At 35.9% G+C, this 27,545-nt stretch overlaps 1 protein-coding gene across 1 annotated transcript in view; it reads right to left on the bottom strand.

The window, feature by feature from the left end:
- Positions 1 to 27,545, bottom strand: part of THSD7A (thrombospondin type 1 domain containing 7A) — a 205,319-nt gene that overhangs the window by 69,594 nt on the left and 108,180 nt on the right. Inside the window, exon 8 of the mRNA XM_026077884.1 lies at positions 6,385 to 6,576. Within this exon, the coding sequence (XP_025933669.1) occupies positions 6,385 to 6,576 (192 nt within the window). The remainder of the gene's footprint in view (positions 1 to 6,384; positions 6,577 to 27,545) is intronic.

Here is a 27,545-nt window from a genome sequence, read left to right as displayed (position 1 = left end):
TATAGCATCTGTGTAAGGGTGACAAGATCAGAGCTGCTCAACTTTGAGAGCATTTCACTAAATGAGGACAGGTTTGACAGGAACATAAAAATCAGTAGGTGCCATAGAAAAAGTAAAATAGTTTTATCAAAAATAAAATAATTCTATCAGAAACAAGAACAGTGGGCACACGGCAACAATGAATACTTTTTAATTTAATACATGATTAGAGGAGTGTAAATAACCGCGTGGTTGGCAGTACTAAAAAATAAACATCGCAAGGTATGAAAAACAGTCGGAGCTGAAGCATTTCTTTTTGGTTTGGATACTTAAACAAAAGCAAGCACATTTGGAAATGAAAGGCTAGCTTTATAGAGGGACCTGCATATTACTCACAAAATAGCAGAAATATAAGGGTAGTTTTCTCAAACAGTTTATTAGAATTGCCATCTACTTAGACTGCTTTTCTGCCTGATTTGGAGTTGGCAATGTGTGAGACACCTCACCCTAGAATACTGAAGGATGGGTTCTTATAAATCTTTTTTGTGACATTTTCTTGATAAATTCCAAGTTTCAAAATATTTAGCAATTTTAAAAACATTTAAGGATAATTTTAATTAATCTTTTTGATATCAGTCATTTTACAAATGCATTTCAAATGCATGTAACTTTACACGCACATTTAAAGCTAGAATATAAAGCATTTACTTGCGCACAGCACACTAACTGAATGTCTATCCGAAGTATCTAAAGTTTAAGAACAGAGATGCAACTGAAGTGACTCTTGAAATCGAGAGGGTGAAGTGTTGCACATTTCTTCTTTGCTGTGGGAAGCGGGTAGACACAGACGGCTCCAGTCCTGAAGACAAATGCGGGTGCAGACCGCTAATATATAAGAACAAAGACTGCCTACGTTGGTGGGTACCTCCACTCCAGTTCTGCCGACATTCACACTTCCTCACTGAGTGTATGTTAATTATACAAATAAAGCAGCACTACTGAACAGGAGAAACCTAGAGAGACCTGTCCTATAACATACAACGGGCCAACATTTGGCATGCACTCATGGTCAAGCCTTTACCCGGACAGTATTTGAGTCCAAGATGTCCACATACCAGGCAATTATCTCAACTGATGAACCTCAAAGGACAAGGTGAAGCACAGTAACTTCCTCTCCCCCTGCTCTCCTTGGAAGCCAAGTTCTTTTGAAAGCCTAGCTTGAAATTCACGTTTGCCATCTCCAAAACTATGGGTTTTTTTATTCCTGTTTCAGTTGAAATCAGTCCAAACTCATGAAAACCTGTGGCTTGTCCAAAACTCATCTTTTGAGGAATAGCTAATTTGTTGAGAAAACAATTAATCAATTCTATGCTTTTGAATTTAATTACTAAGCACTGTAATTTCAGCCAGGAGCATATATGCAAATTAAAAAAAAAAGAACCCAACCCAATGGGCATAGGAAGAGTGAACACATTAAAAAGCCCTATGTATAACTCTTCTTTTGCAACTATAAAGTCTAAGTACACTGGAATCTTAACAGCAATAAAATTTTAAGGCACGGCAACCATCATCTGCCTGAGCTGAGAAGAAACTCCTTTGATCCACCTATTCCTTATACATTCAGTAAATCAATCTTGCTGATATATGAGAAGTATGAGCTACTGGTCCCTGTCAAATTGACAACTGACATTCTATAGCATTCAACTCAGTGATGATTAATAGCCTGTGATATATGAGATCATACTGGATAGTCCTTCTGGTGTTATACCTTATTAATCTATGAACATACAATAACCACAGTAATATATCAGCATCCACATGCACTGCTTCCATCACTGCCCTAAAAGGTTGTTTCAAATAAAACAGTCCTTCATTGTCATTATTTTCTTCTTTGCACTTGACTTGCTTTTTTAATCTTTACTTTTTCAAAATACAGTCTCAATCATTTACTACTAATAAAACTTGGAATGTATCCACAACATTATGCTGTATGACACTGTAATAATCAATCTACATAATCAATCTACATAACTAATATTTACCAAGAAATTATGACTGGTTTAGTCATTTCTATTCTGAGGTCATGGTCTATGCAAAGTAGTCTTAGCGAGTATATAGTAATTATATAAGGTTTCCTAAAACCAGAAAATAAACAAAAATTTAACAGATATAATAAACAGAAAATAAAACAAAAATAAACGGAAAATAAAACAAAAATAAACAAACCCTATATTCAATGGATATAGGTTGAGATGTATATGATTCATGTATTACACTTCTTACGCAAAACAACTATGTGATGTATCAGGTTACATCATTATGTCCTTTGCTGTCATTTTAAATTTTGAGACAGTGACTCTCCTGAGTTACTTGCTGCACCATGAAGATGTATTTGACAGTGACACAAATGAGGTACCACTATAGGCAGGCTCACAGACAGGCAAATTTATAAATCACTTCACCCTTCAAACCTTCAAGCTGAGGACAATGATCTTGGAAAGATATCAAAAAATATTATTATGACACCGGTTTCGACATAGAGTCATCGCACAAACCACACAAAATCTTTATCTTGAGGAAAGAGACCCCTCTCTCTTTTTCCCTTCCCCACCAAGTGCGCTTAAATAAACCCATCCCAGATCAGCATAACCACACCGTGCTTGACATTTGATAGTGGTATGGTTTGAGTGCACAGACGAGACGTTCTGGATGAGRAAATGCTCAGGTGAGAGCGAACACCTGAGCTCAATTCCTAACTCGAGCAGAAGTCAGTGTGGAGGGGCCGGCAGAAGAAGGGGGTGGGAACAAGAGACACTTGCTTACCCAATCTCAACTTACCCTAAAGCTTATTGGAAAACTTTGYCACTACTGTAATTTACATATGGCTTAAAATCTTCCTGTGAATCTATCCTTGTAACCAAGGAATTATTATAAAATTGCTGAATTACTCCTATTCTAAAGCATCCATGAAAATCTATTTTACAGCTTCTCTTTCCTGGTGACCAGTAACGCTAACTTAAGGGTTTCTTCAAACCACTTCAGTAGCATGGGAAGTAAGAAAAAAAATTAGGACTTAAGTGTGAAATGATGTAGTTCTATCACAGGCAGTCATCTGTCATATTAACATGCAAAAAGGCAAAATATGATATTTTTTTATTTCAAAGAAGAGAGAAACTGAATCATCAGGGACAATCCTCTCATAGGAAGCCATTTGAGACCCACATACAACAGCATATTTAAGATGTATTTACACAGTCTCAATAATTTCGATAGGATGTTCTGGTTTAAGTAACCCAATGAAGGAGAATTAAGCACTTCAGTCACTTGGAGGGATTGCAATAATCCTTGTGTTTGTTATGACTGGAATGCTTTGATCTTGTCAGGTTTGTAGACTCAATTTGCCGTGACTTAACAGCAGGATGCACGAGATCAAGGACCCACAGTGATAAACCTGGGCTACTTATGTCATCTCAGAAGCCAAGTTTGGCTTTATTCAGAGGTTGGCAACAGACTTGCACCTTCTTTCATCAATTCATCTTCAATCCTGATAGTGTGGGGATTGTATAGTTATATACAGTATATTTATATTTGTCCTATTGTGTTTTGAATGAAAACTGACTAATACTGGCTATATTATATGGGAATTGCCATGAAGTAGCTTACCTAAGCAATTATTCTGTCTCTAATATCAGCAATTCAAGAAAAAGGTTAAAAAATCCAAAATGTAACACCAGTGGGACTGCTAGGACAGAATTAATAGCTATCTTCAGGACAAGGTTTTAGTGTGTAAAAGCAATTATTGGTCTTACAATTATAAGGCTTGGGTTTTAAATGGTATTTACAGAATTTACATTAGCATGTAACAATTGTTAATAATCACATGCATTTTTTGATAAGCTCTCAGTAGAACTGAGGACTGTATGTCGCCCCCAAAACAGGTTCATGTGGAGCTGCCTTATTTTTATCAGCAGGATGCAGACTATCAGCTCCGCTAATACATTCCTACACTGTGTCCTCTGAACATAAAACCACGTCCCAGCRCTGCCTACGCAACCAGTGGATTGCACGCTGGGGACGCGGCTGATCTTTGTCATGCAGTTCTGCAGGTGAGGAGTCATGCAGTTATTTGTCGTGCTGCAAATGACTGAAAAGTAGGAGAGATTTACAAGCAGCAAGGTGATAGTAAGTCTAATTTCAGTGAAGCACAAAAATCGAAAACTAAACTGACACTTTTTGAATATCATATAAAGCAAAGGTGAAAAGGTGAAAAGTACATTCCAGTTAGAGTTGTAATGACAATGTAGCCCCGGAAGATTTGTTTATTAATACATTTTATATACATATATATAAATACATATATATATATATATATTCTCTGAAGTTTTTACAGCGTGCAAGGGAGCACCAGGCTGAAGATACCAGACCAAGATGTGAGAGAATTGGTATAATAAACGAGCTAGGCAGAGATACCAGCTTGTGACCTTAAAACAGCCCAGAATAACCTCATCTCTGAATAGGGGTAAACAGGCCAAGTTTAGAGGCAAGCTGAAGAGCTACAAGTTAGCTTGTTCGGCAGTAGTGTAGGGATCTCACCTGTACTACCTGTGTAGTTTGAGACCTGTCAATCTTTCTTGGTGATCATTTGATGTTGACTCTGATCATTACACAACAGGGATAAATAAAATTCACATGCTTAAAATTCAGTCTATGCTTCACTGCTTTGCTGCATCCTCTGCCTTGCATATTATCCTGAGATACGTTAAGTACCAAAGTCCTCTTCAGAACCAAACCAGTACATTTGAAAAAGCAGCATAAGAAAATGGAAACATTTTCTGGAATATTTCTGACTTTCACTTCTGTGGCTTGCTTGTTAGGTTGTTAAATCTCTGCCTCTGGTAAAATTGTAAAAGTATATAGAAAATCTATTATCTTGACCTACATGGAAGAGCAAGTAGACATGAAAAACATTTATTTGCATTGTCATCTGAAAATGTGTCTCTGTGTTTCCTCTCAAAATGAGTCCATATGACACACTATAAAAGGGCAACATAAAAATAATATTGTTCCTAATTTTAAAAGCATCTCCACTGTGTGACATAGATCCGTTTAACTAATTTACTATTTAAATCACCTACTAAAATAAGTGTAACTCTGATCACCTCTTACGCTTCTAAAAATGCACTCTTGTAGGGCAAAGGTGCCTGCTCTGTTGCATTTTTTAACAATCACCTGCACCTGAATCCTATGAAAAACAGAGTAGACTTTCAGCAAAGAAATTAAGTGTGTATGCAAAGGGAGAGTGTTTTGGTATGCAAATATGCTCACCCCTCTTTCTTTCTCTATTTCTCAGAATGGGTATTCTGTTTCACTACTCCTGTACCGTAAAGCTTTCACATTTCTAAATGTGAAAGGCTAAACCTCATCTTAACTCTGAAGAAATACAATACATAACATTTTAAAAGCAGAATTAAAACATGCATGTAACTTTTTTATATTTAAAGTATTTAACCTTATTTGCAGTATTATGTGTAAGTAAAAGTTAAAGGTTTACCAAGAAATCTTTGGTAAAAACGTCCCCTTGCTCCCAGTGTTGCACAGGACAGGGTTTACCAGTTAGACACTGGCAAGCCTAAAGTGGCCATTTTAGAACCATATACATTTGTTCTAGTCCCAAAACACAATGTACACTTAAAAACAAAACAAAACAAAACCAGCTATAGAAACCATGGAAAATCACCAAAGATGAACTTAGGTCACGAACCTATAAAACCTTTTTCTTCTTCTCTTTCATACTATATCTGTCTTTTATTTGCATTTATTGCAGAAAAAGGACCACTTGCATGAATGGAAACTATTCACATGAGTGAGGATCTGCAGGGCCAAACAAAGTTACTCTATGAATAAAATTGTTGATGTGGTAACAATAGTTACTAATTTGGGCTAAGAAGCTACAAAAAAAATTTGTTAGTGTTTGAACCCATTAAAACTCTGATCTTGTTAGCATTCATACTTTCATACTTGCAAAATTGGACCTTAATTAATGCTATGGTTACTGACAGTCCTCTGTAAATATCTTTCATTGACGATTGCACTGGACAAATCATTTGTCTTGTTTAATTTAAATAGAAAATAGGAAAACAATACGTTTGGAATACATATAGTAATACAAAATAATAACAAAGGATAACATTAATTGAAATAAGCAGCAAAATAAATCTCTTCTTTAAAACAGCCTTAGGTAACATGACTAGATTTAGGAGACACATTTAAATAATATTTCTATATCAAAAAACAAACTCCATAGTCTAATAATCTTTTTCTTCTGATCAAGAAATTATTTTGACGCTGCAAAGACAGTTGATAATTCACAGTCAAACCAAAGCCTGCACAAGCATGCAACCTTACCTTCACCTGCATATGCCAGAATAGAGCGGGCTCGCATCTGCTTTCCTTCTGTGGTTTTGCCGGAGCAGGTGTGCGAGCAGGAGGACCAGCCGGACCACATGCTGAGCACGCAGTCCTTTGGGCACGGAGCGTCGCAGGCAACAGGGATTGGATAGATAGCGTCTCTACACAGCTGCCTGTCAACCTCTTCTCCTGGGAAAAAAAAGGCCGGTAGCAGTCTATCATTTGTTAAATTAACTTAAAATGAGCAATCCAGCCCAGATGGGCTCACAAATAAATTAGATTCTGTTCTTGTACATAAACAAGGTAAACAGATTTGTTATTAAAATGACTTCTCTGCCTTGATGTTAGAAGAACATGCTCAAGCCTAGTTTAATTTGATATTCCACTGAAGCAAATACCAGCATGGGTGGTCTTTGAGATTTCACTTTGTTATTATATCGTTGGTTATATAAAAAAATCCTACTTGAATAACAGTGTGAATAATACACCTATGGAAAACTGCAAAAATGTGCAATGCATGGGCATTAGTCACCTAACCTTAACACATATTTGTTGAGGAAGGAGAAATGTATTCTAACTTCCAGGTCATGAAATTTGTTCTGTGTCTCAGTTTTATAACCCCCAATTTATCCTTTGAATTGCAGCTGTACATCAAAATATAAAGACAGATGGAGTAAGCTGGAGTCAGAGAATTTTGTTTCATCATAAAGGTCTTCATTAATTAGACAAACCAGTAAATGTCACTCTATGTCATGGAATTATAAACAACAACAACAACAACAACAACAACAAACCGTGCATTTTCATTCTGTCAGATCAATCTACACATATAATTAAACTAAAAAGACCCAGGCTGGTATAAATTGTTTAATGAAATACTAGTCAGTGGTTAAAGCAGCAGAACTACTTTTTTGGTAAAGAAATCCCAGTAGAGTTGTATCTGAGATCTCTCTGAACAGAGTCCTAATCATAAAGCGGTGAGTTCTGTAAGGTGTCAAATGCTTCCCTCACCAGATCAGTTAATGTCCATTAAGTGATGGATGAACGAATGACAAAGTACTCAGACACCAAAAATTCTCAGTGAGAGTGACAAAAGGATTAATCTTCACTTTAGACAAGTTGAGGGGGAAAAAAAAAAACAAGCTAAGGAGAAAGAGATTTGTATTCAGTGTTTTAGAGTTTTAGCCTTGTTATCATATACTCTAACTACAGAAAGTGCTTTCAATGAATCCAGGGACTGAGCAGGAGCCCAATACATGATGCCAGTTACAAGGAACGGTGAAAAAGTTGCATGTAAGAGAACTCTGGGTTTCTAAGGCTCCATTAACCACATATAACCAAGTTAAGATCCAGTCTCATTTACACATAGGGAACTTTTTAAAAAGTTATCTGAAAAGCATAAAATTTCAAAAGCATCTGAATGCTTTTTGCGTTATATGGTCCTTGCAGTGCTAGGGCATAACAATTTCTATTGAGTTATGATTCATCTACTGAAATTTTATTGATGTGTATGCAATCCCAATGGAACTGAACAGGACCATCTATTATATTACATATGTTATGATCCATCATGTCAGCTATTTTGTTTTAATAGCTAATGTCAATGAGTAATGTCTCATCAAGATTTGCAATGAAAATAAGTTCTCAATATATCAAAACATTTGTTAAAAATAATCATTAAATACTCTATAATTTAATGATAAATACATCAGCTGATGTTAATGATCGCCACCTGGACTCTGAAAAACTAATTCAATGAGAACCGTGGATGCTGTAAATCAAGCAAAGATCTATAAACACTGCTTTATCCAAGCCCCAAATTAGGCTTTTATTGTTTAACAGAGTAATAATAAAATGAATCAAACAGTAATCTAAACAGAATCTACATTCTTGTCATTCAAACTTTACAGAGTCTTTAAACCTCTCAAACAAGAATTTCTGCAAAACTGAATTCCTGAAAATAGGAGGTTCTTTAATACTAGTGATATATCAGGATCCCCAGAATTACTAATGACCAAATTCTTCACAAAAAATGAAAAGATGAAGGTCATCGCCTCTATATGCCACTAACCAGTGTCAAATATTTTATTCCTACAGACCCTTTAGTCACAACAGAACTGCAAAGGTCAGCCTTCCTCAGCTCTGCAGCAAGGGCAAGTCCTGCGGCTCATGCTTGTTAGATGGTCTGAAAAAGTCATATTTATCTGAATTATACAGACCTTTGAGATCAAGCCAGTCTCCATAGCCATATTTTCCCATATTACAAATAGATTTTTGAGCCCTGTCAAAGGCTTTATAAAAACTCCCACACAAAGCTCTTCTTCCCACACTGGACTCTCTCCACATCAATTGCTCCTTCTATGTTATCACAGATCATCCCAGACCATCACCAGTGTAAGAGGGATTCCCGCCTCTCCATCAGGATGGTACTTGTCTTGGTTGAAGGAGAAGGAGGATAAGCAGACTGAAAACTTCTTTGAGAAAGAATGAAGCTAGAAAAGGGATGAACCTCATCCTCAAACTGTTCTACCTCCAGGTAACACTCAACGAGGTAAACTGCTAGGACATCTTCACACCTTACAAGAAATATCATAGAATCACAGAATGGTTGAAGTTGGAAGGGACCTCTGGAGATCGTCCATGTCCAACCCCCTTGCTCAAGCAGGGTGATATCACTACTACATATAGTATTATAATAAATAATAAAGTATGTCATAATAGAAAAGTAAAATACTGTAACAAACTTATCACTTATCAACCACTACCGCTTTAACTGGAAACTCAAGTTATACTTGGAGCCACAATGAGAAATTGCATGGATTTTAGTTTCAGTTGGAATTTATATTGAAAATAAAAAAGCCTTCAATCTCTTCCAAATCAAAGCCCCCTTTTATCATTTGCTTTTACAGAGAAAACTTTCTATAAATACGTATCTTCCCTATTAGCATTCAGTTTTTGTCAACAGTCTAATTCTTATCTGATGAAGGCAATGGGACAGAAATGCAGTTGGAAGGAATATTTTATAATGGGTACTTCATACTTTCAGAGAGATATTTTACTTGGACTAAATTGTTTCTGACATTTCACTAATGATTTTAGCAACATCTTGACCTTTGTTGCCATCCTCTTTAAAGTGCATAGTGTAGTCAGCTACCAGGAACCACTCAACCATATGCTGGGAACAATGCCAATGTAAAGACTAAAGCTACTTAGAAAAAGTCCCATTTGAAAGTTTGTCATCTATAGTCTAGTATTTGAGTTTTACTGTTATATATGCATGTTGCACAAGAGATGAATGTAGATCTCCATAAACATGAGTCAAAAGTCCCTGCCCTGAAGTACTTATATTCTAAAAAATATGCCAGCCTCCCCCTCCCCAGAAAACCCCAGAAAGATAGAAACAAAATGTGACATTCCCCTCATAAGAAAACTCTTTGCCATTGAGCAGTTGTTTTGCCCATTAAAACCCAGCAATAGTCCATATTCAGAAACAGTGTTTATGTAGTTGAATGATATTTCTCTCTTATGCAACACATGCAGACTAGGGGCTAAATTCTCCAAATTGCACTAGAAAGGGCAACTGTATGTAGAAATGACATGAGGCAACAAAGTTTTTCTTTCTCAAGAATATAAAATGTCAAGAACTGTTTAAATCTTTGCTGAGAGTTTTAGAGATTTCTATCATCAGCAGAGACTACCGAGGAGTCAGGCCTTCAAACTTTCATCTCTTCCCTGAACTGTTCGGCTGGCTCCTGCTAGATAAGCAGCAAAGGGTGTCATTACATTAAAATCCCTTTGTGGCCTACTTTGTGGTGTGAAGACCCTCTAGCACGTGTGCCATTGTTGCTTTACTACATTCACAAAGCAGACATCCATGAAAATTTGGTCCAGAGGCTAAAGGTTGGGCTAGAACCCCAAAGACCCAGGTTCTGTGTTTGATGCACTCAGTTCATGTCACTATTTTGTGGTTTTCTTCCCATCTGTAAAATACATCTGATATTTAAGTTTCTTGTAAAATGCTTTTTTAAAAAGCATTTCTAGAGCTAGTTTTACTACTATAAGACATGGCAAGAAAATTCTGTTGTCTATTATACATCTTTTAATATGATGTATGCTTCAGTGCACAGTAAAAAATTGCAGTCAAATCCTGACCTGCAGTAAATGGAAAGGCAATTGCTTAACAGAGGGAAAAATTATTTTAAAGCCCTAAAATGAACAGCAAAATTACTGCTGGATTCAATGAGGCATGGAGAACGGTTGAACTTTCCTCTAAAATCAATGTAAAATAGAAATGCAGCTGGGGTTCTACATAGTCAAGTAATTAACTTGGTCTCAGCCCTGGACCTGGAAACCAGCTATAATCTCTGAAAGGCTAAACTATTACCTGATAAAAATGATTCAGAAACCGGTACTAAGTTCATAATAAATGGGATCAGCTCATGTGAGGGCTTTGAACATTACTATTATAAGCCATTTAAAGAAAGAATTCTGTATAATCAGTAAAGGACAGAAATATCACAGAGTGGTAAAACAAATCATGCAGTTATATTCTAAAGTCTGTAAAACAATTAATGACAGCAACTAGGCATAAAAGTTAAAACTGCAGGCTTCAGCCTTGGCACTGCTTAGCCAAATCTGCTCAAATTTTCTAGTACTTCTGAGACTCTAAGACAAAAAAAAAAAAAAAAGGCTCAGTGTCAAGTTATTCCAGTATCTTCTTGTTTTTATGGTTGCTGGGAGCTCCATATGATGGTCTGTCTTTAAGTACAACAGACCACAGAGGCCTCAGTTCCAGTGTTTTTAAATCTGTACATTTAAAATGAAGATGTGAAAATGCAAAATGATGGAAAAGAATGACAGTTCAAAGCACCACTTGATCTGGATGTACTGAGTGAACCATCCTAGGGTATGTATTGCGTTGCATATATGTAACTATATCAGTTACAGGCAGTGCTCTCTTGGCTGATGCCTCTGTTACCAGCTTTCTCTCTTTGCTCGTGAAGCTGAAAAGGACGCGCACAACGTGTCATCCATGGGAAAAATGCTGAGCACCTGAAACGCTTGTAACGCACCCCTGAGGCCAGCTTGCAAGTACTCTGTGTCTGTGGGCAAAGAAGGCCTTGTTAGCTTTCATTTGCCTTCAATAATGCTTCTAGGCACGGATGCTTCCATCCAGATAATATAAACTATGCTGGACCACAAGTCTGAGAAGCCGTGGCAGAAAAATGCTGTAAAAAGTCCAAACATGAACAGCAACCCTCATTTCAAYGCTATATCAGTTAGCTGCGCTATCCAGCGGGAAGAAACGCAGTTATTTCACACCGTGCTAAAATCTACATGAGTTGTGCTGGTTGCCACTTATGTTTTCCTTCCTTCCCTGTGTAGAAAAAAAAAACAGCAAGAAAGTGTTAGGCTGCCTCCTGCACGGATTTGGATGGCTGAAATGGCCAGTGAGGTTTTTCTTTTCCCTGAGTTCCCACACAATTTCCCATATACGTTCCTCCCATACAAGGACCTATATGTGCCCTCATATTGACGCCCTGGTCAGCCTTCAGGCGTGCTGAATAACCTCCTCAAATTGGCAGAGGAGTCCAAGTGAACCATGCCCATAAAGAACAACTCAGCCCAAACCAGCTGGGAAAATATGCCTATCTATATTCAAAACCTGGTAAAAATAGGTCTGTGATATGTGCTCGGTCCTGTTTTTCATATGGGATTTCCTTTAACAGTTCTCCAAACCTGAAGTTAGCAAAGCATGTATTTCTTCACTGAGGAGTTTCTACATGTGATAATTTTATAATTTTTCATTTTATGATTATTAATATATTTATTAATTTTATAATTTTATATAAAGGTAGTCTAATTGTAAGTGGGGAAAATGCATTTTCTTCTCTTCTTACAATTTAGAAGTGCCTAAATGTCTGTTTTAATTACAACTCAGGGCAGAAAACAAGCAAGAAAATATCACTGTAAAATGTGATTGCATCAAAGGTATGAGAATGTAACAACTAGATTACAATAGTAAAATCACTAAGGTATTTCCTCTAAATGTCAGTATTCTAAAAAATAAAAAACAACCCCAAAACTTCAAGCAAGCCACCAAAATGAAATAAGAGAATATCCTACAAATTTGTCCAAACTTGTTCTATACAAAACAACTACATTTATATATATATACACACACACACACAACAAGTTGTACACTAGACTTTCATCAGCAACAATCTTGTCTAAATGTTGGCTGATATTTAGTCCAATGTAAAAATGGGTAATTCTTCACATTACAGAAATGCCATTCAAATCATTATACAAAAACACATTTTCAGATGATAGGACACTTTGTATCTGCTAATGAACAGATAATAATAAAACACCAGGATGAACTAACATTATCATTTTCATTTCTAATACCATTGCCTTCCTTTCACATCACTAAGCAATTACCAGTCCTCAAGGCTCACCAAAAAAGGAAAAATCCTGCATGCCTAGCATGCACTGTCATAGCAAATTAAATTCTCCTTCAAAACCACAGTGCTGCAGCAATAGTATGGATTTGTTTTTCCTTTCATTGATCAGAACAGGTAGAAAACTACATTGCAAACTATGCATAGTAAAAAGTGGAGGACCATAACATTTCCATTCAAATTCTGACCCTTTTGCAAAATTTGGCAGCTGCTATCCATCTTCCTCAAACCTCCTCATCTCGCTGTGACTTCACCAGAACTGCTGATTGGAAACCCAGTATGACGCACACCTCATATGAGGCCAGGTTGTCCTTTTTTTTTTTAAGCAATTCTTTTGGTTTTGTTTTTTTTCTTATACAGTATTTTTTGAAGAAGGCTGTCTTTCTCCTAGCACATGTCTCTAATTAAAATCCATGCACTACTGTGAAAGGCTGACCCAGATTTTTCTATAGGGAGAATTTAGAAGTTAATCTCTGAAAAACTAATCAAATAAGCCCCTGAAAGGGAAACAATAATATTTACATGTAGTTCATCATTTAGTGGCTTGTTTAGCACAATGATCTTAAAGAAGAATATTTGCATGACAGACATGCAAATATTCTGACAGCATGACAGACCAATTTTTGCTCTTGAGCTAGTTCARTACTTTATATATAATAAATACTTTGATAGACATTAGGAAACTTAAATGTTTTATTAATCCCAGCAACCTTCATAACATCTTGACAGTGTTTATTCATATCTCCTCCAAAGATAAAGGATGTCAGTGTAAGCTTTAATGTTAGTAAAATGGCAATGTCCTTGAAAATAATAGCAAAAGTATGTATGTTTACATGCAATTATTTTCTATCCCAGGTCCTGAATGACCAGCTGTCAAGATATCCCTCTGCATGAAGTAGGCTGATAATTTTTCAACATTTTGAGTAATTTTTTAACCTCTTTGATTATTAAACATAAAGAATTACTAACCTCAAATTTATATTCTGAATATATTCTACTCCCTTAGCCTCAAAGCTTTTCAATGAACACAATGTGAAAAGATGGTATATTTTTTCTATATATCATTCTTACAAAGTGGAAAGTTTCTCCATTCTGTTCTCCTGCTTAGGTTCCTCACTGTTAGCTCTCAGTGTTAAATCAGTTTCTAAATCCCTAACCACATGCCTTTCTCTCAATTGCTTTCGCTAAGTAGCATTTGCATTTAATCAAGTATGTCTTAATTAGTTGATGGTTAATATTCGTGAAGTCATTTTCTTCTAAGAAGCCTAAGTAGAAATGGCACTGATTTCAATGAAGACAAATACTCCACTGTTTCTCACATCTGTTGATTATGCAAAAACGTAAGAATGTTGCTCTATTAGTTTAATGAAATGAAAACGTTGGCAGTTCGTGTGTAAAAAATTACTCTGGTTTTGGTTTTGATATAGAACTTTAAGTAATACCACACAGTCTATTCCTTATTAAAAGAAAATGATAAGCATGATACCTTGGTCCCTTATTCAAAAAACAACATCATGAATTTCATAAACAGGGATGCATTTTTTAAAATAAGAGACATGATAAGACAAGCATATAAATCTTCATATTATTTACATGTTTACTATGGCTGCACATACAAACCAGTGCGATATATTAAAGGTCACTAACCACTTCTCTCTTTTACCTTTACCAACACTAGGAGATATGAACACTTTTTAAAAAATGCAACTGTAAATTTTAAAATGTGTTTTCAGCTTTTATTAAGCAAACATTTGCTATGAAAAATTACTGTTTATGGCAAGAACCAATGCTATCGAAAAGAAAAATAGCTGGAGCTCAGAAATTCACCATGCCCATTGTTGCCTAAATCAAAAACAATGGCATGTCAATGCACATAAGAGAAAATGAAGATCTTTTTGAGATTTTCCATTCATTAAAGAGCTGAAACACACCATATTATGACCAGTAACTTCCTGTTAAAGACTATGTGCAATTTTCTTCATGTATTCAACCTTTTCACAGAATCACAGAATAGTTGAGGTTGGAAGGGACCTCTGGAGATCGTCCATGTCCAACCCCCCTGCTCAAGCAGGGTCACCTAGAGCACGTTGCACAGGATCGTGTCCAGGCGGGTTTTGAGTATCTCCAGAGAAGGAGACTCCACAACCTCTCCGGGCAACCTCTTCCAGTGCTCTGTCATCCTCACAGTGAAAAAGTTTTTTCTCATATTCAGATTGAACTTCCTGTGTTTCAGTCTGTGCCCATTGCCTYGCGTCCTGTCGCTGGGCACCACTGAAAAGAGTCTTGGGAGTTTTGGGAGAAGAAGTTTTGACCTGTGGAAAGGTAGTAACTTTAAGAATTCCCAAATTCATGTGGAAGTCTAATTCCAACCACAGTACCTGAGCATTCTCTGAGAATGCAGAACCAGGTAACCCACTTCGGGCAGTTCATCGGAAAGCTAAAAGATTTGGAAGACAGTGCTACACAGATAAGACAGTTCAGGTTCTAAAATGTCTTTTCCTGTTATTAAGACCACCCAAGGTTTCAATAACCAAATTTTCAAGAAAAGCGAGTCAATGCTAACCAATCTAGTGAAGAAACAATTTGGCATTCCTTAAAGCATCAGGTAAGGCTTTGCACCATATATATAATAGTTACAGGAACAATCAGACCCAAAATAACACTCCTCAGTTTGACAGATGAAATAAAGAAAGCAATAAAAGAACTCTGAAGCAAAAATGAAAAACATATTTTAAAAACTTGCATTTTGTTATAAAATCATTTCAGATGGGAAGAGTATGTTCTTTCGATGTAACTGGTTAAAAATAATAAACTCACATCTTCAGATAAAATATTAATGCTTTCAGTAATCCCATTTTCACGTCTGGTAACAGAAGAACATATGTATCTCTACTTATATGAGAGTCATTTATCAGGATTATACTCATGTAGATACCATCTAAATTTGACAGAGAAGAATAAAAACAGGGAAAGAAATAGTATTTCTTTATCCAAATAATATTTTTTGGCTATAAAATGCAGTGCCATCTGTCACATATGTAGGAAGAGCAGATTAAACAACAGTRTGAAAAAATAATATTCCATAACTATGTTAACTCAGAAATATATTTAAAAATACAGTAACCTGAGGTATTTGACTGGGGAAAAAAAACCCTGATTTTTTCTATTAAGGTGCTAACTTCTTGTTTATCCTTGAATTCTTCACCAGGGGAGAATGAAAATCAGCAAAGGAGAAATTTTCTGAGGACAATGAAAATGAGACAAAGAGGAGAAATTGCTCTACTTTCCTTCTCACCATAACAAGCATAACATTTTGTGGTATCCACTTTCAGACTTTGCTTTTTATTCCTTTATCCTATCTCTGTTTTATCATCATTATTTCCTAAATTTACTCAGGCCAGAAACTAAGTTACATACATTTCACTTCAAACAATAAGGAAAAGAGTTTTCCAATACTCCTTGTAACTATATACATAATTATATAACTGGTAGTGGTGGTGGCAGCAATGATGGCAGCAGCAATATCAGTTCCCCAAAGCATACAGCAATCGCTTGGCTAGCTGTGAAGCTCCTGATAAAAAATAGTTCATTTTTATACATGAGATTGGTTACTCCATCATATACACACACACAGGCACACCAGGGATATCTTATAGCACTGACTGTGACTTATAAAGTAACATGGTTATTTAAACTCTGGCACTGTAAGTCACCAAGAAATGACTTATGTATACAGTGCATATTTTATGTATATAGTCAAAGACTAATAGAAAACTCTTCTTCTCATTACAGATGATACCCTCTTTGAAATTTTCACTAGCTCTGACACCACAGAATATCCACCAACATGAAGGAGATAGTATCTGAACTGTCTTATTATAGTGAGTATCACTGAAAAGGACTGATCTAAATAGGAGTACTGAAGAATTAATCCAAATTAATTAAAATGCGACTTTAAAAGAGATTAGCGAAAATGTATTTTGTATGGGCATCCTTATTCAGAACGAAAGAGAAAATTCTTAACAAATAGAATTAAGGACACCTTAATTCTGAATAAGAGGATTCACATGCAAATTTAATATAGTTTAACTCATTTTTGCAATTAATTCAGATCAACTTTCCTGAGCGTTTCCAAGTAGACAAGGCAAAATAAACAAAAACCGGAAACATGATATGTCTTTAGCAGAAGATCACCTGTATTTTATACACATCATAACTTTATGCCACAGCACACTTGTACCACAGGAATATTAGTCAAGCATTTCTATAAAGTACCAGGGGAATACCTGCACACTTCCTAACAAACAGGAGCAAGATTTTCCTACTGCTTGACAGGTAGCTGAAGCATTTTCATGGCTCATTTGTTAATGTAGTCTTACCGAGACTGAGAAGGAACAGAGAACACAAATGTATTGATCATAATCAAGCGCAGTTGCCTTCGAGCGTCAAATAAGCCAATCAAATGTCATCTTGGTATGAAAGAAAAAGTAAGTTTGAGGACAAGCTATGGTCCCACTGAGAATAAAATCAATATTAGTCATGGGACTGAGTGGGATCAATATGTCAGACCAATAGGCCACATTTTAAGCTGAATGGGGAGAGGAAAGGAAAAGTGATGACAGAGCTATAAGGAAACAGGAAGGCATAGTGCAAATCTGAAAGATTAGATCACTTGAAAATTCAGTGTTTTCCTAAGAACACTTGGCAAAAACACCAGCTCACCTTAAAAAGATATATCTGATCCCCTGTCAACTAGATAGGCTCATAATGTTTCCCCAGCCAAACCACAATTTATACAGTAAGATATAAAAGTATGACTTTAAAAATTAAAAAAAGATCACTTTCTCCATGTATGTAAAATGTTACAGAAATTTTATTGTGTTTAACAGTGAAAAAAGTAGCTTTGACAAAGTTTAGATTCTTTATTCTTAGCATAATTTTGACCACTGAACCTTTGACAACAATCCCCACCCAAGGAGCTCAAAATTACATGGAGAACAAGTCCAGGGAAAGGCAACAGAATGCCAATGATTTCAAATCAGTTTAATTAGAAATGAATTAATCCTGATGAGCTGATCTGAACTAGATTAACATTCAGAGATCTGATTTAGGAATAGAAACATAAAAAGGAAATAATAGGCAAGACTACAAAAACAGTAGCATGGAAACAATGAGACAGCTCCACTAATGTCAGTCGAATGGCAGTGCTTGCCACAGTCAATCTTTTCTACAATTCCCTATGTTGCGATCCTAATCTGCCTATTATAAACAGCTACCTTAAACGGCCTGATTTTGAAGAAATACTGAACAGCCATAACTTTCATGAACTTCAGGCTTTTCATGTTCTTCATAGTAGGAATTGTGGAGGATAACTTTGTGAACTTTTGAGCTTAAATTTATAAAGTTGCACCATGAATTGATTCATAAGTGCTCCAGTACAGCATTTTCACCAAGCATTTTCCCAGAATCTGGCCATTAACATTTTAACATTATTCCACTCTCTAATGCAAGAGCATGACTCACAGCTGAAAAGAATGACTAATGGCATGCAAATGATTGAATATTAGATGAACTTTTCAGTTTGCGAGTGATCTAATTTCACTACTATAAAGACATGAATTTGCAGTAAGATAACAAATATACATTCATAAACATCTGTGATACTTCTTGCCACACAAATACACGCGTAACCTAAAAGGGGTCATAGAAGAGGAAAAAAACAAGATTTTTTACAGTAAAAGATGATTAGAAATATTTTCTTTGCATTATTTATCCAGCTGTAGCTAGCAAAGTGTTGCCACTCTATATGCAATATGACAGCTCAATTCGCTCACAGTTGAAACACAGGAACTGAGATGTGTAAAGGAGATTACTGTCACTGTCATGTTTACACCTTTCTGAGGAACAGTTTGGAATTGACTTCATGGGTGCTTCTGTCCATGTCCCACTACTGGCCGAGAGACACAGTCTTTGGAGACCACCTTTGTATCCATCGTCCAATGAATATCTTCTCAGCATTAGAAGTGGGAGGCACAGCATGCCCTTAGGGGGCTCAGACTGTGAATTAATCTCATCTTTTGAAAATATTTTCATAACTGATTCTTCTTTAGAAGACCAAAACTAAGCCATACTTTTGACTCATTCTTTTCCTCAGCTTCTCAGGATCTGGATTCAGAGAGAGAGAACTCAGGAAAGCAACCAGAGGTGAACACCGCTACATCTTATAAACCTATGCTAAATGAAGGAAGTACAATAACTTTGTCACGCCACAAATTCAAAAGTAACAGGAGCACATCTGGGAATACAGGAATGTTAAAACTTTTTGGCTTTGGCATTAAGTTATACAAGCTACCATCAGAGAATCACAGAAATCTGACAGATTTCACTGCAGATTTGGAACTACCCAAAGAAATCAGCTGTACCCTGGAGACAAGCTAGGCCCCATCCTCTAGGAGAATGAAATCACTGGTTTTCTAGAAGCCTTCCACAAGATTTAAGAAGTTTCTAGTTAGCACCCTTCTTTTTCTCGTCTTAAAAAAGTTATACCTACTCTGAGATATTCAGAGAAAGAGATTTGATTTAGTTTCCGCTTATCTTCTTATTCTACTATCTTTTCTCTGGAAAACACTAATGCAGCAATTTGCTATTTATAAAATAATATCAGTACGAATAAAGCATGTATCAAATCAGTAAAATTAAAACCAAACATCTGATAATTCCTAAGGCAAGATTTACATAGTTAATCCATCAATTACCCTGAAAATTATGTCAGCAAACCAAATAGCAGGAATTGGCAGAAATAAAGTTGCCTGTGTATAAAGCATTTTTTTAACTGCATAACCACATGCTACTTTTTTCCACTGGGTCCTTTCCTCCTTCATTTCAAAGATTGGAAACTCCTTAATGAGCCTATGTTTTATTTACCATACATTAACTAAAAAGTGTTATTAGAACAGCATTAGTAATTTTTCTAAGGTCTTTCTGTGATGGCTATCACACACTCACTAATAAATTTATTTTCACTCAGGATGTGACAAGACAGTGGAATTTATATTTTGCTGATGCTGAATAGCAGCAGAGCAAAATTAGACTCTGAAGAATGAGACAACTAGCCTATAGACAAAACATTCATTACTACAAAATGCCCACTTAATCCCCAAAGGAGATACAATCCTTTCACAAATAAGGAACAGGTTGGGTGGGGGAAAATGCCATTTCAGCACAATTAAATAATTAAAGACTTTATCTGTTACATTTGTATAAGGCCCAGACAAACAACTTTAATTTCCTTGAATTTAAGGGATCAGCTTTGCAACCTAATAAATGATATTATGACATGATATTTCTTTCCAATTTTCTAGTTTAAGAAAGGAGCCAAATGAAAACCAGTAATTCTGCCATGAGTAGTAAACTGACCCTGGACATCACAGTACATAGCTCTGCCCACWGATCTCATGGGACAACAGCAGCAGCAGCTTATAGTGCGCTCTGTGTTCCAGCTCCAGGGGGATGAATTTCTCTCTCTTCCCTTTCTCAGGCTTTTTATCCAGCCTCATTTTCTCTGGACACTAACCCCAGTCAGTCACCTTACTGCCCCTTTCACCCGGCTGTGCCAAGTCCTCTCCAGCTGCTTATCAAATCTCTCCTCAGGCCAAAAGTCACCCAGGCCGAATCCCTCCCAAAATTGGTTCCTAATCTCAGTCAGGTCCAGACTTCATAACTTCCCTTTAGTTCCTCACTTGCTCTCAATAAACTGTCCTGGAGCAAACCAGGGTCAAGCCCTACCTTTCCCCACTCCTCATCTCATTGCTTGGCCACTTCCAGTTTCTCTTGCTTTCCATTCCCCCTTTCACCAAATCCTGAGCACAAATCTGTTTCTCTCCCTCTGCAGTGGGTTTGTAGGTGTCCATAGTTGAACTCCTGACAAAAGCAACCTCCATCCCAAAAAACTGATATGGACCACTGGGAACACTGGAGAGACTGGGATCCTCAGTTGTCTGCTCTGATTTGGAGCAGTCATTGCAGCTCACTATGTTTCAAAGCCTCTGTGTTCAAAATATCTCAGTTTGAAGTCTTCTTAAGTGTTGGATGTGGATGGTCCTTGTACAGCGCATGGGAGTTACAAGAGTTGCAAATGACACAAATTATCTTAAGTTGCAACTGCAACAGTCATTGTGTGAAATCAGATACTTCTTGGCAGATAAACAGTGGTTTTACATTAATCAGTACTCAACAAAAATTATGATCTGAAAGAAAGGTCAGACAATGAGCAGCTGAAGACAATGAGCAATCGAAGACAGAATAAAATTTCTATTCTTTATTCTGGCTTGACATAACTGGCTAATCAGCRTGTTTTAATCATCACCATCATTTATCAACATACTAGTTTCACAGCTTCAAAGTTTGACAACATTTATTATGAAAATTTACCATTAGTGTGCAGGATGCCAGAAAAATATAAATATGCCTGTGCAATCTTTTTCTCTCAGATGTAAAATGATTCCCAACAAATCTAAAGAGAGGATACTGTCCTAGAAAATTTTATCATAAAGATTAAAGACTGTGCAATATCTTCCAAGAAAGAGGTATTTAACTTATAAATATATAACACGAAAGGCATCTTTTCTGAGTACGTTTTGTAAAAATATTTAAAGTATTTTCTGAGTCTGTTCTAGTTACGTCACTAATACTTGGAGAAAAAAAAGGAATGAAAAGGGAATTATCGAATGACACACCTACCCCAAAACAATGTTCAACACTGCATCTATAAATCCAGTCTTATAATCCATCCATAAATCCAAAATACCTTTTTTCTTTTTTCATAGCAGCATAATTTAAAGTGAGAACAGTAAGCTTGTAAAGCATTAAACTGACCTTTTTTAAAAAAATAAGTATTTTAAAATGTATACACAATTGTCACCTTTTAGCATTTTTATTACGACAAAACTTGAAGTCTAATCAGGATTGGACTCCTGCTTTGCAGATTGCTATACAAATCAAAACTTATGCATCAAAACACTTCCATAACTAATTTGCTGACTGCTACAAGTAGTTCTTGCAACATCATGTGTTTTCAGCTGGTTGTGCTATCAAACACAAATGCAGGTTACTAAGAGTGTGCATCACGTGAAACTTGTAATTAAACCATGTTATATTCTTGCTTTTCACCATGGACAACTTCTACCCCCAGAAGTCTGACAAATGTTCAGTACACAAGTCCAGCATTCTCTGCAAAGTAATGGTGCATTTTAGAAGTAAACATGACAAAAAATAGCAAAGTCATCTCTTATGACTAGACAACCAAATCATTATTTATGACACAAGATAAAGATTTAGGTAATTAATTTGGCCAACCCATTTTAAACTTAACTGTATTTATTATTAACATTAATATCTCTACAGGCATTGTATATAATCAACCACAAGGCTGTCTTCAAAAACGTATGATAAATTGGGAACCAGGATCTATTGCACTGTGATCAGTGATAATAGGTTATTGCACTACACATATGAAATTCATGTTTTGTTTTACTTATTTCTTTAACTGAAATCAATGCATCACTCTTCCAGGCCAATTATTATTTCCAGGCCAAAAGATATTGAGAGAGGAAGTGATGTCTTTCAGTCAGCCCTTATAATGAAATCACATCATGTTACACAAACATGAAAAGCATCCATTCTGATATGGAATTTAATGGGGATATGTCCACTTTCCTGATGTCAAGATGAGAGACAAAAAGGAATTGGTATAACATTTTAAATGTGGTCTTTCATGAGCAAAAGAATTATCAGCTATCAAGCTTCCTGATTACAGAACTGGAATGGGATATTTTCAGTGGTACTATACACTATGTTTTCCTTCAATCACCTTAAAACTAAATAAAGCAAATAATCTTGTTAAACAGAAATGCCTTAAAAATCCAGTGTTCTGAAACTCAATGGCCTGAGGGTACCAATTTTAAGATCATTTAAGCAGACTGTATTTTACCCTTCATGATTGCAGTAACAAATTCTTATGTATAACAAACATCCAATAAAAACATTCAATTGTTTTTATGTAGCCAGATCGATCAAAGGAAAGGAAGGACTGGCTTAAACATTTCATATTCCAGGTACTCTACTGTGCAGAGCAAAGTATGCTTCCACTATATCTTAACGTTTATTTTAAATGCCTCAGACGGTCAGCCAAAAAGCTTCCAGGCAGTGAAGAACAGTTAAAATCCATTCTGTAATGACATTAGCTAGGAAATTAACATTGGAAACTGATGACTAATGCACATACACTAGCAAGTTCCTGTAAGTATAAGGCAATATGCACTGAAAGAAACTACCATTAGCTACTACATTTTTCTACTAATTGACCACTGAGTGTTGGCCAGATTTTGATCTGGGTTTTCTTGCAGAATTCCCAGTAATTCAGTGTAATTCAGGTTTGAACAGGCTCTTCCATTCTTTTTAAGAACTAAGTCATAAATTGACACAAAGGAGGTATTTTCTTTTTAAATAATCTCCAAAATCCAACCAGACTGATGGTTTCTTTCTTCAATGCATATATCCACATAATAGAAAGAGAAGAAGAAGCGGAATACTTATACCTGGACACACTTAAAAAGTTTCCACCTTTTCTCCCATTGATTTCCATTATGAAAGTGAATGAAGATCAACAGCTACCTGGGAATCATTTAGCATATATATGACTCAAACCCTAAACATACAGAAAGTGACAATTCTTAAATTAGTCAAAACATTTTATATGAAAATGGTTGCACCAGCAGATCTTCAGTTTCTTTCCTAAAGTTTATTATATATTTTTAATTAGATGCTAATTGTAAAAAGCAACAAGGTAAACCTTAACAAACAAAATACAGATATTAATCAGGAAGCTATAGAAGAACATTTAAAATACATTTTTAAAACACATGTTTTTATATTAAATTCAGTAAAAGGAATAAAATTAATATTTCAGAAATAATTCTGAATCTAGAGAAAAATAATAAAGAGATTAAATTCTGCAGGACTGTCATACAGCTGAAGGATGATGACTTCTAGTCAGTCATGTTAGCTGAGAATAAACATAGATAAATGAGATTTTTACCATTTGATTTTGGATGATACAGTGTTTGAGACACCCCATATAAAATATGTAAAGTAATCCATTTGAAATATATATATACATATATATATATCTGTACATCTGAATGGAACAGAGTAGTTCACCTGTTGKTTTTTTTTTTAATCAACAACTAAAATGATTGTTTTTCCCCTCAACATTGCGAATAGGGTACCGCCAACCTTTGTTACTTTAGGACATCCTAATGTTGCTGGTGGTCTGAATTTGTACTCCAGTCTCACCAAAGACCATACTTGTGTCACCCTCATACATCCAGATGCCAGACCAGAGCGCGTGGTGCTCAGCCACACAAACAGCTCTGCCTAGATAACTTCAGGAACAATTTTGCTACTTCAAAGAGTTGCAGGAATTTGCATATACACGAAGAGCCTTGCTGTTGCCATGGCTCCCTCTTCCAAGACCAGCCATCTCTAAGGGCTAAGTGAGACTGCGGAATGGCAGTAAGTCCTTCTCTTTCCTCTGTGGAGCTGACTGTAACCCAACAATTACTGACCTTGAACAAGGTCCAGAGAAAATTTATCCTTCAAAAGTGAGACCTGTTTCATCCAGAGTAACACATCCAGTGATATAAAGCCCATTATATTATAAAGGCTGTGAATCAGTATATTATTTACACGTTCCTACAAAATGAGCAATGAATTTCAGGCTACTATCTGAAGATCAGAAGAACGCTACTGAGACCTTGGTCACTGCTGCTACCTGTGCTACAAAACTCACCATAAAGGTGAAAACCTAAAAATGCATAACGAATGATCTATCATTTTGTAGTCATTTCAGCAGTGGTTAAGCTTCAGATTTTAAGGAAACAGTCTTAAAACTGATTTTGCCCTATTTACATATTAGTAGCACTAATGTATCTGTTACAGAATGGAGAAGTGGTTAACTTTCTATAAACTATTGTGGTCAACCTACTGCAGAGTAGGTCTTTAAATAATACAGAAATATTTTTGAAACAGTATTCTTCACGCAGTGCCTTAGCTACAGAGAAATAAAGAGCAAATTCATCTCCTATAAAATTGCTCATCTAAACTGCATTAACTTACTACTAAATAAATATGTACATCTGTGTGTGTACATGTATGTGTGTATATCTTATATAATATATCTATCTTACTTATATAATATATACATAAATAGCTAAAGTAATATCAATTTTACATCTAACATCATATGATATAAGAATTCTGATCAGCCTGCGTCCAAATTTTGGAGTTTCCACAACTGAAAAGAGGATTTTCACCCAAAGAAGTTCCTTTGTAAAATTCCCTGGATGACAGACTAGGAATACATATTCTGACAAGGTTCTTGCCACAGTAGAATGCTGAAGTTCCATTTATATAATAAAATACATCAAAGTTCATTATAGTCTCCACAATGACAACCTAGGGTACTGACTGTCATATTTTTTTCAGCCTGAATGAAAATTCTGATTACTGCAATCCACTGTGAAAAGAGAATGACAATCACAGGCCTCTAGCAACAACACAGGAGAATAATCTATTGTTTGGTATTGTCTCAAAGGCTGTAATGACTCTTATCTTTACAACAAATTGAACCGAGAAGCTCATTCCAATTACATACAACAACCTGGCAAACACTGCTATTTGATTCTAATTGTAAAATAAGAGACCTCAGGTTGAGACATGCTATCCCAACTAGTTATGCTTCAAACATATGTAACGAGGCTATAATCAACAGAAAGAGAAGATATTCATCAGTGTGGGGTTTATCTTATGTTAAAGCACTTACAGTACAAAGCTTATTCTGAAAATTAAGACATCAGCCTTTTCACTTTATAACACAGAAGCCTAGGGGAAAATACATTTTTGTTTTAAAGTACTTAAGTCTCTTTGATCCAACTTTTCCTATGCAGACACGGATTTACGATTTGCTAATTAATTCATATGAACTCTCAAAAAAAATCTTGAAGAGAGCAAAGAGAGTACTTTTAAGCAAATATTAGTTCAGTTTAGGTAACAAAGCAAACTTCAGTGATAATTAATCCTTATCTGCACATTGTTTCCCTTCACAGTCATTCCTACCTATAAAACTGCACAAAATTCACCATGTGCCATTTAGATCAAAACTGTAGTAACATATCACTTGAAACACATAACCTTTAACTGACAGTCAATGCACACTTCTCCAAGAAGTGCTCAAAGAATATTGACTAACACCAGATTTCATATGATGATTCATTTAAACCATGGTTTTGTGACAGTGTAAGATGAGCATTCTCAAAGTTTTATTTCATGCCAGACTACCTTGCTTGATGCAAAACCCTCCAGATTGCAAGGCACTGCTTCACTTGACTTTGTAGACCAGAATTTGGACACCCGCCACTAGAGTGTTTGGTGAAACGGGATATATGTGTCAGGGTGGGAGGAGGACTAGATGGGAGCTACCTGGGAAGACAAGCTGGTGTGTGCTTAGAGGAGCAATTGAGAGTTGACTACAGGATTTTCAGTGGGTGCTTGCTGTGGGAAGCAAACTAAGGAGATGCTTGAGCAGAGTTAGCTTGGAGAAAGAGATAACTGAGGTCAGTGGTTCCTTACGTTGTCTGCTGCTACTGTATCATGCTAATCTTTCTCAGGAAAAACCTATGCAAGAGCAACTTAGTGAGAGCAACTGGTGAAGATCACAGTCTTTATGATCACCTTACTAGGAGAAGGAAAATGTCACAAGGAAGAGCAGGAGACAATCCACTACTTTATTCTCCACTGTTTCAGTACTCTGTCACAAGATATCGAACACATATCTTTGGGGGTGATTGGATCTTTGGAACAAAAAACATAATTGCAATTTTTCTCTTTTCATTGATATTGTGTCTACAACTATTTAATCGTAAAGACTGACAGGCACATGGCAGAAGCTCCTGCTCACTCCTTCTAGGACAGACTGCTGACATACACATATTTATAGCAATGCATACTGTCAAACAATTGAAAAAGTCTCAGACAAGAATTAATTAAAAGATTAACACTGGGAGGAAACACAGTTAATGACAAGTCTTCCAAGACAAATTGGCCAAAGCCAAAGCCCATGCAGTGCAGACAGCAAATCCTGTAAGTTTGAAGTAGAACAAGAGAGAACTACCATATCCATTACAATAAATGGTTACAATAAATTATAGTTTGGTTACAATAAATTATAGTTACAATAAATTATAGTCAATATAAATGTCTATATTACTATGCACTAAGAAATTAGACATGTAAGCAAACACCATTCCACAAACTGCAGGTAAATTGAACTATCCAAAATCTAGTAAAGACAAAAAGTAGGCATTTTTTTTTACAGATTCTATTTGGTATTAAAAAAAAAGATCAGAATTATTTGGGAAACAGTTTCACTTATGAGGAAAAGTCCATTTTTCATCTGAAAAGTATATTAAAAAAAACACTCAAATAGTTTCAGTATTATTGCCAAGAAAGGATTACACTGTGTGAATGGATATTTGCTGTGCAAGGGAAATAAAATGTAATATATTCAACATGGTCATTCTAGGCTAATCTCCTTCTGAGCTGTAAAAACTGTTACCAATTATCTAAGGTATCTGCAGA

Source organism: Apteryx rowi, unplaced genomic scaffold, assembly GCF_003343035.1.
Source record: "Apteryx rowi isolate R43461 unplaced genomic scaffold, aptRow1 scaffold_465, whole genome shotgun sequence".
Classification (NCBI taxonomy): domain Eukaryota; kingdom Metazoa; phylum Chordata; class Aves; order Apterygiformes; family Apterygidae; genus Apteryx; species Apteryx rowi.
The sequence above is the reverse complement of the archived record's forward strand: the minus strand, read 5'-3'. Positions and strand labels throughout refer to the sequence as shown.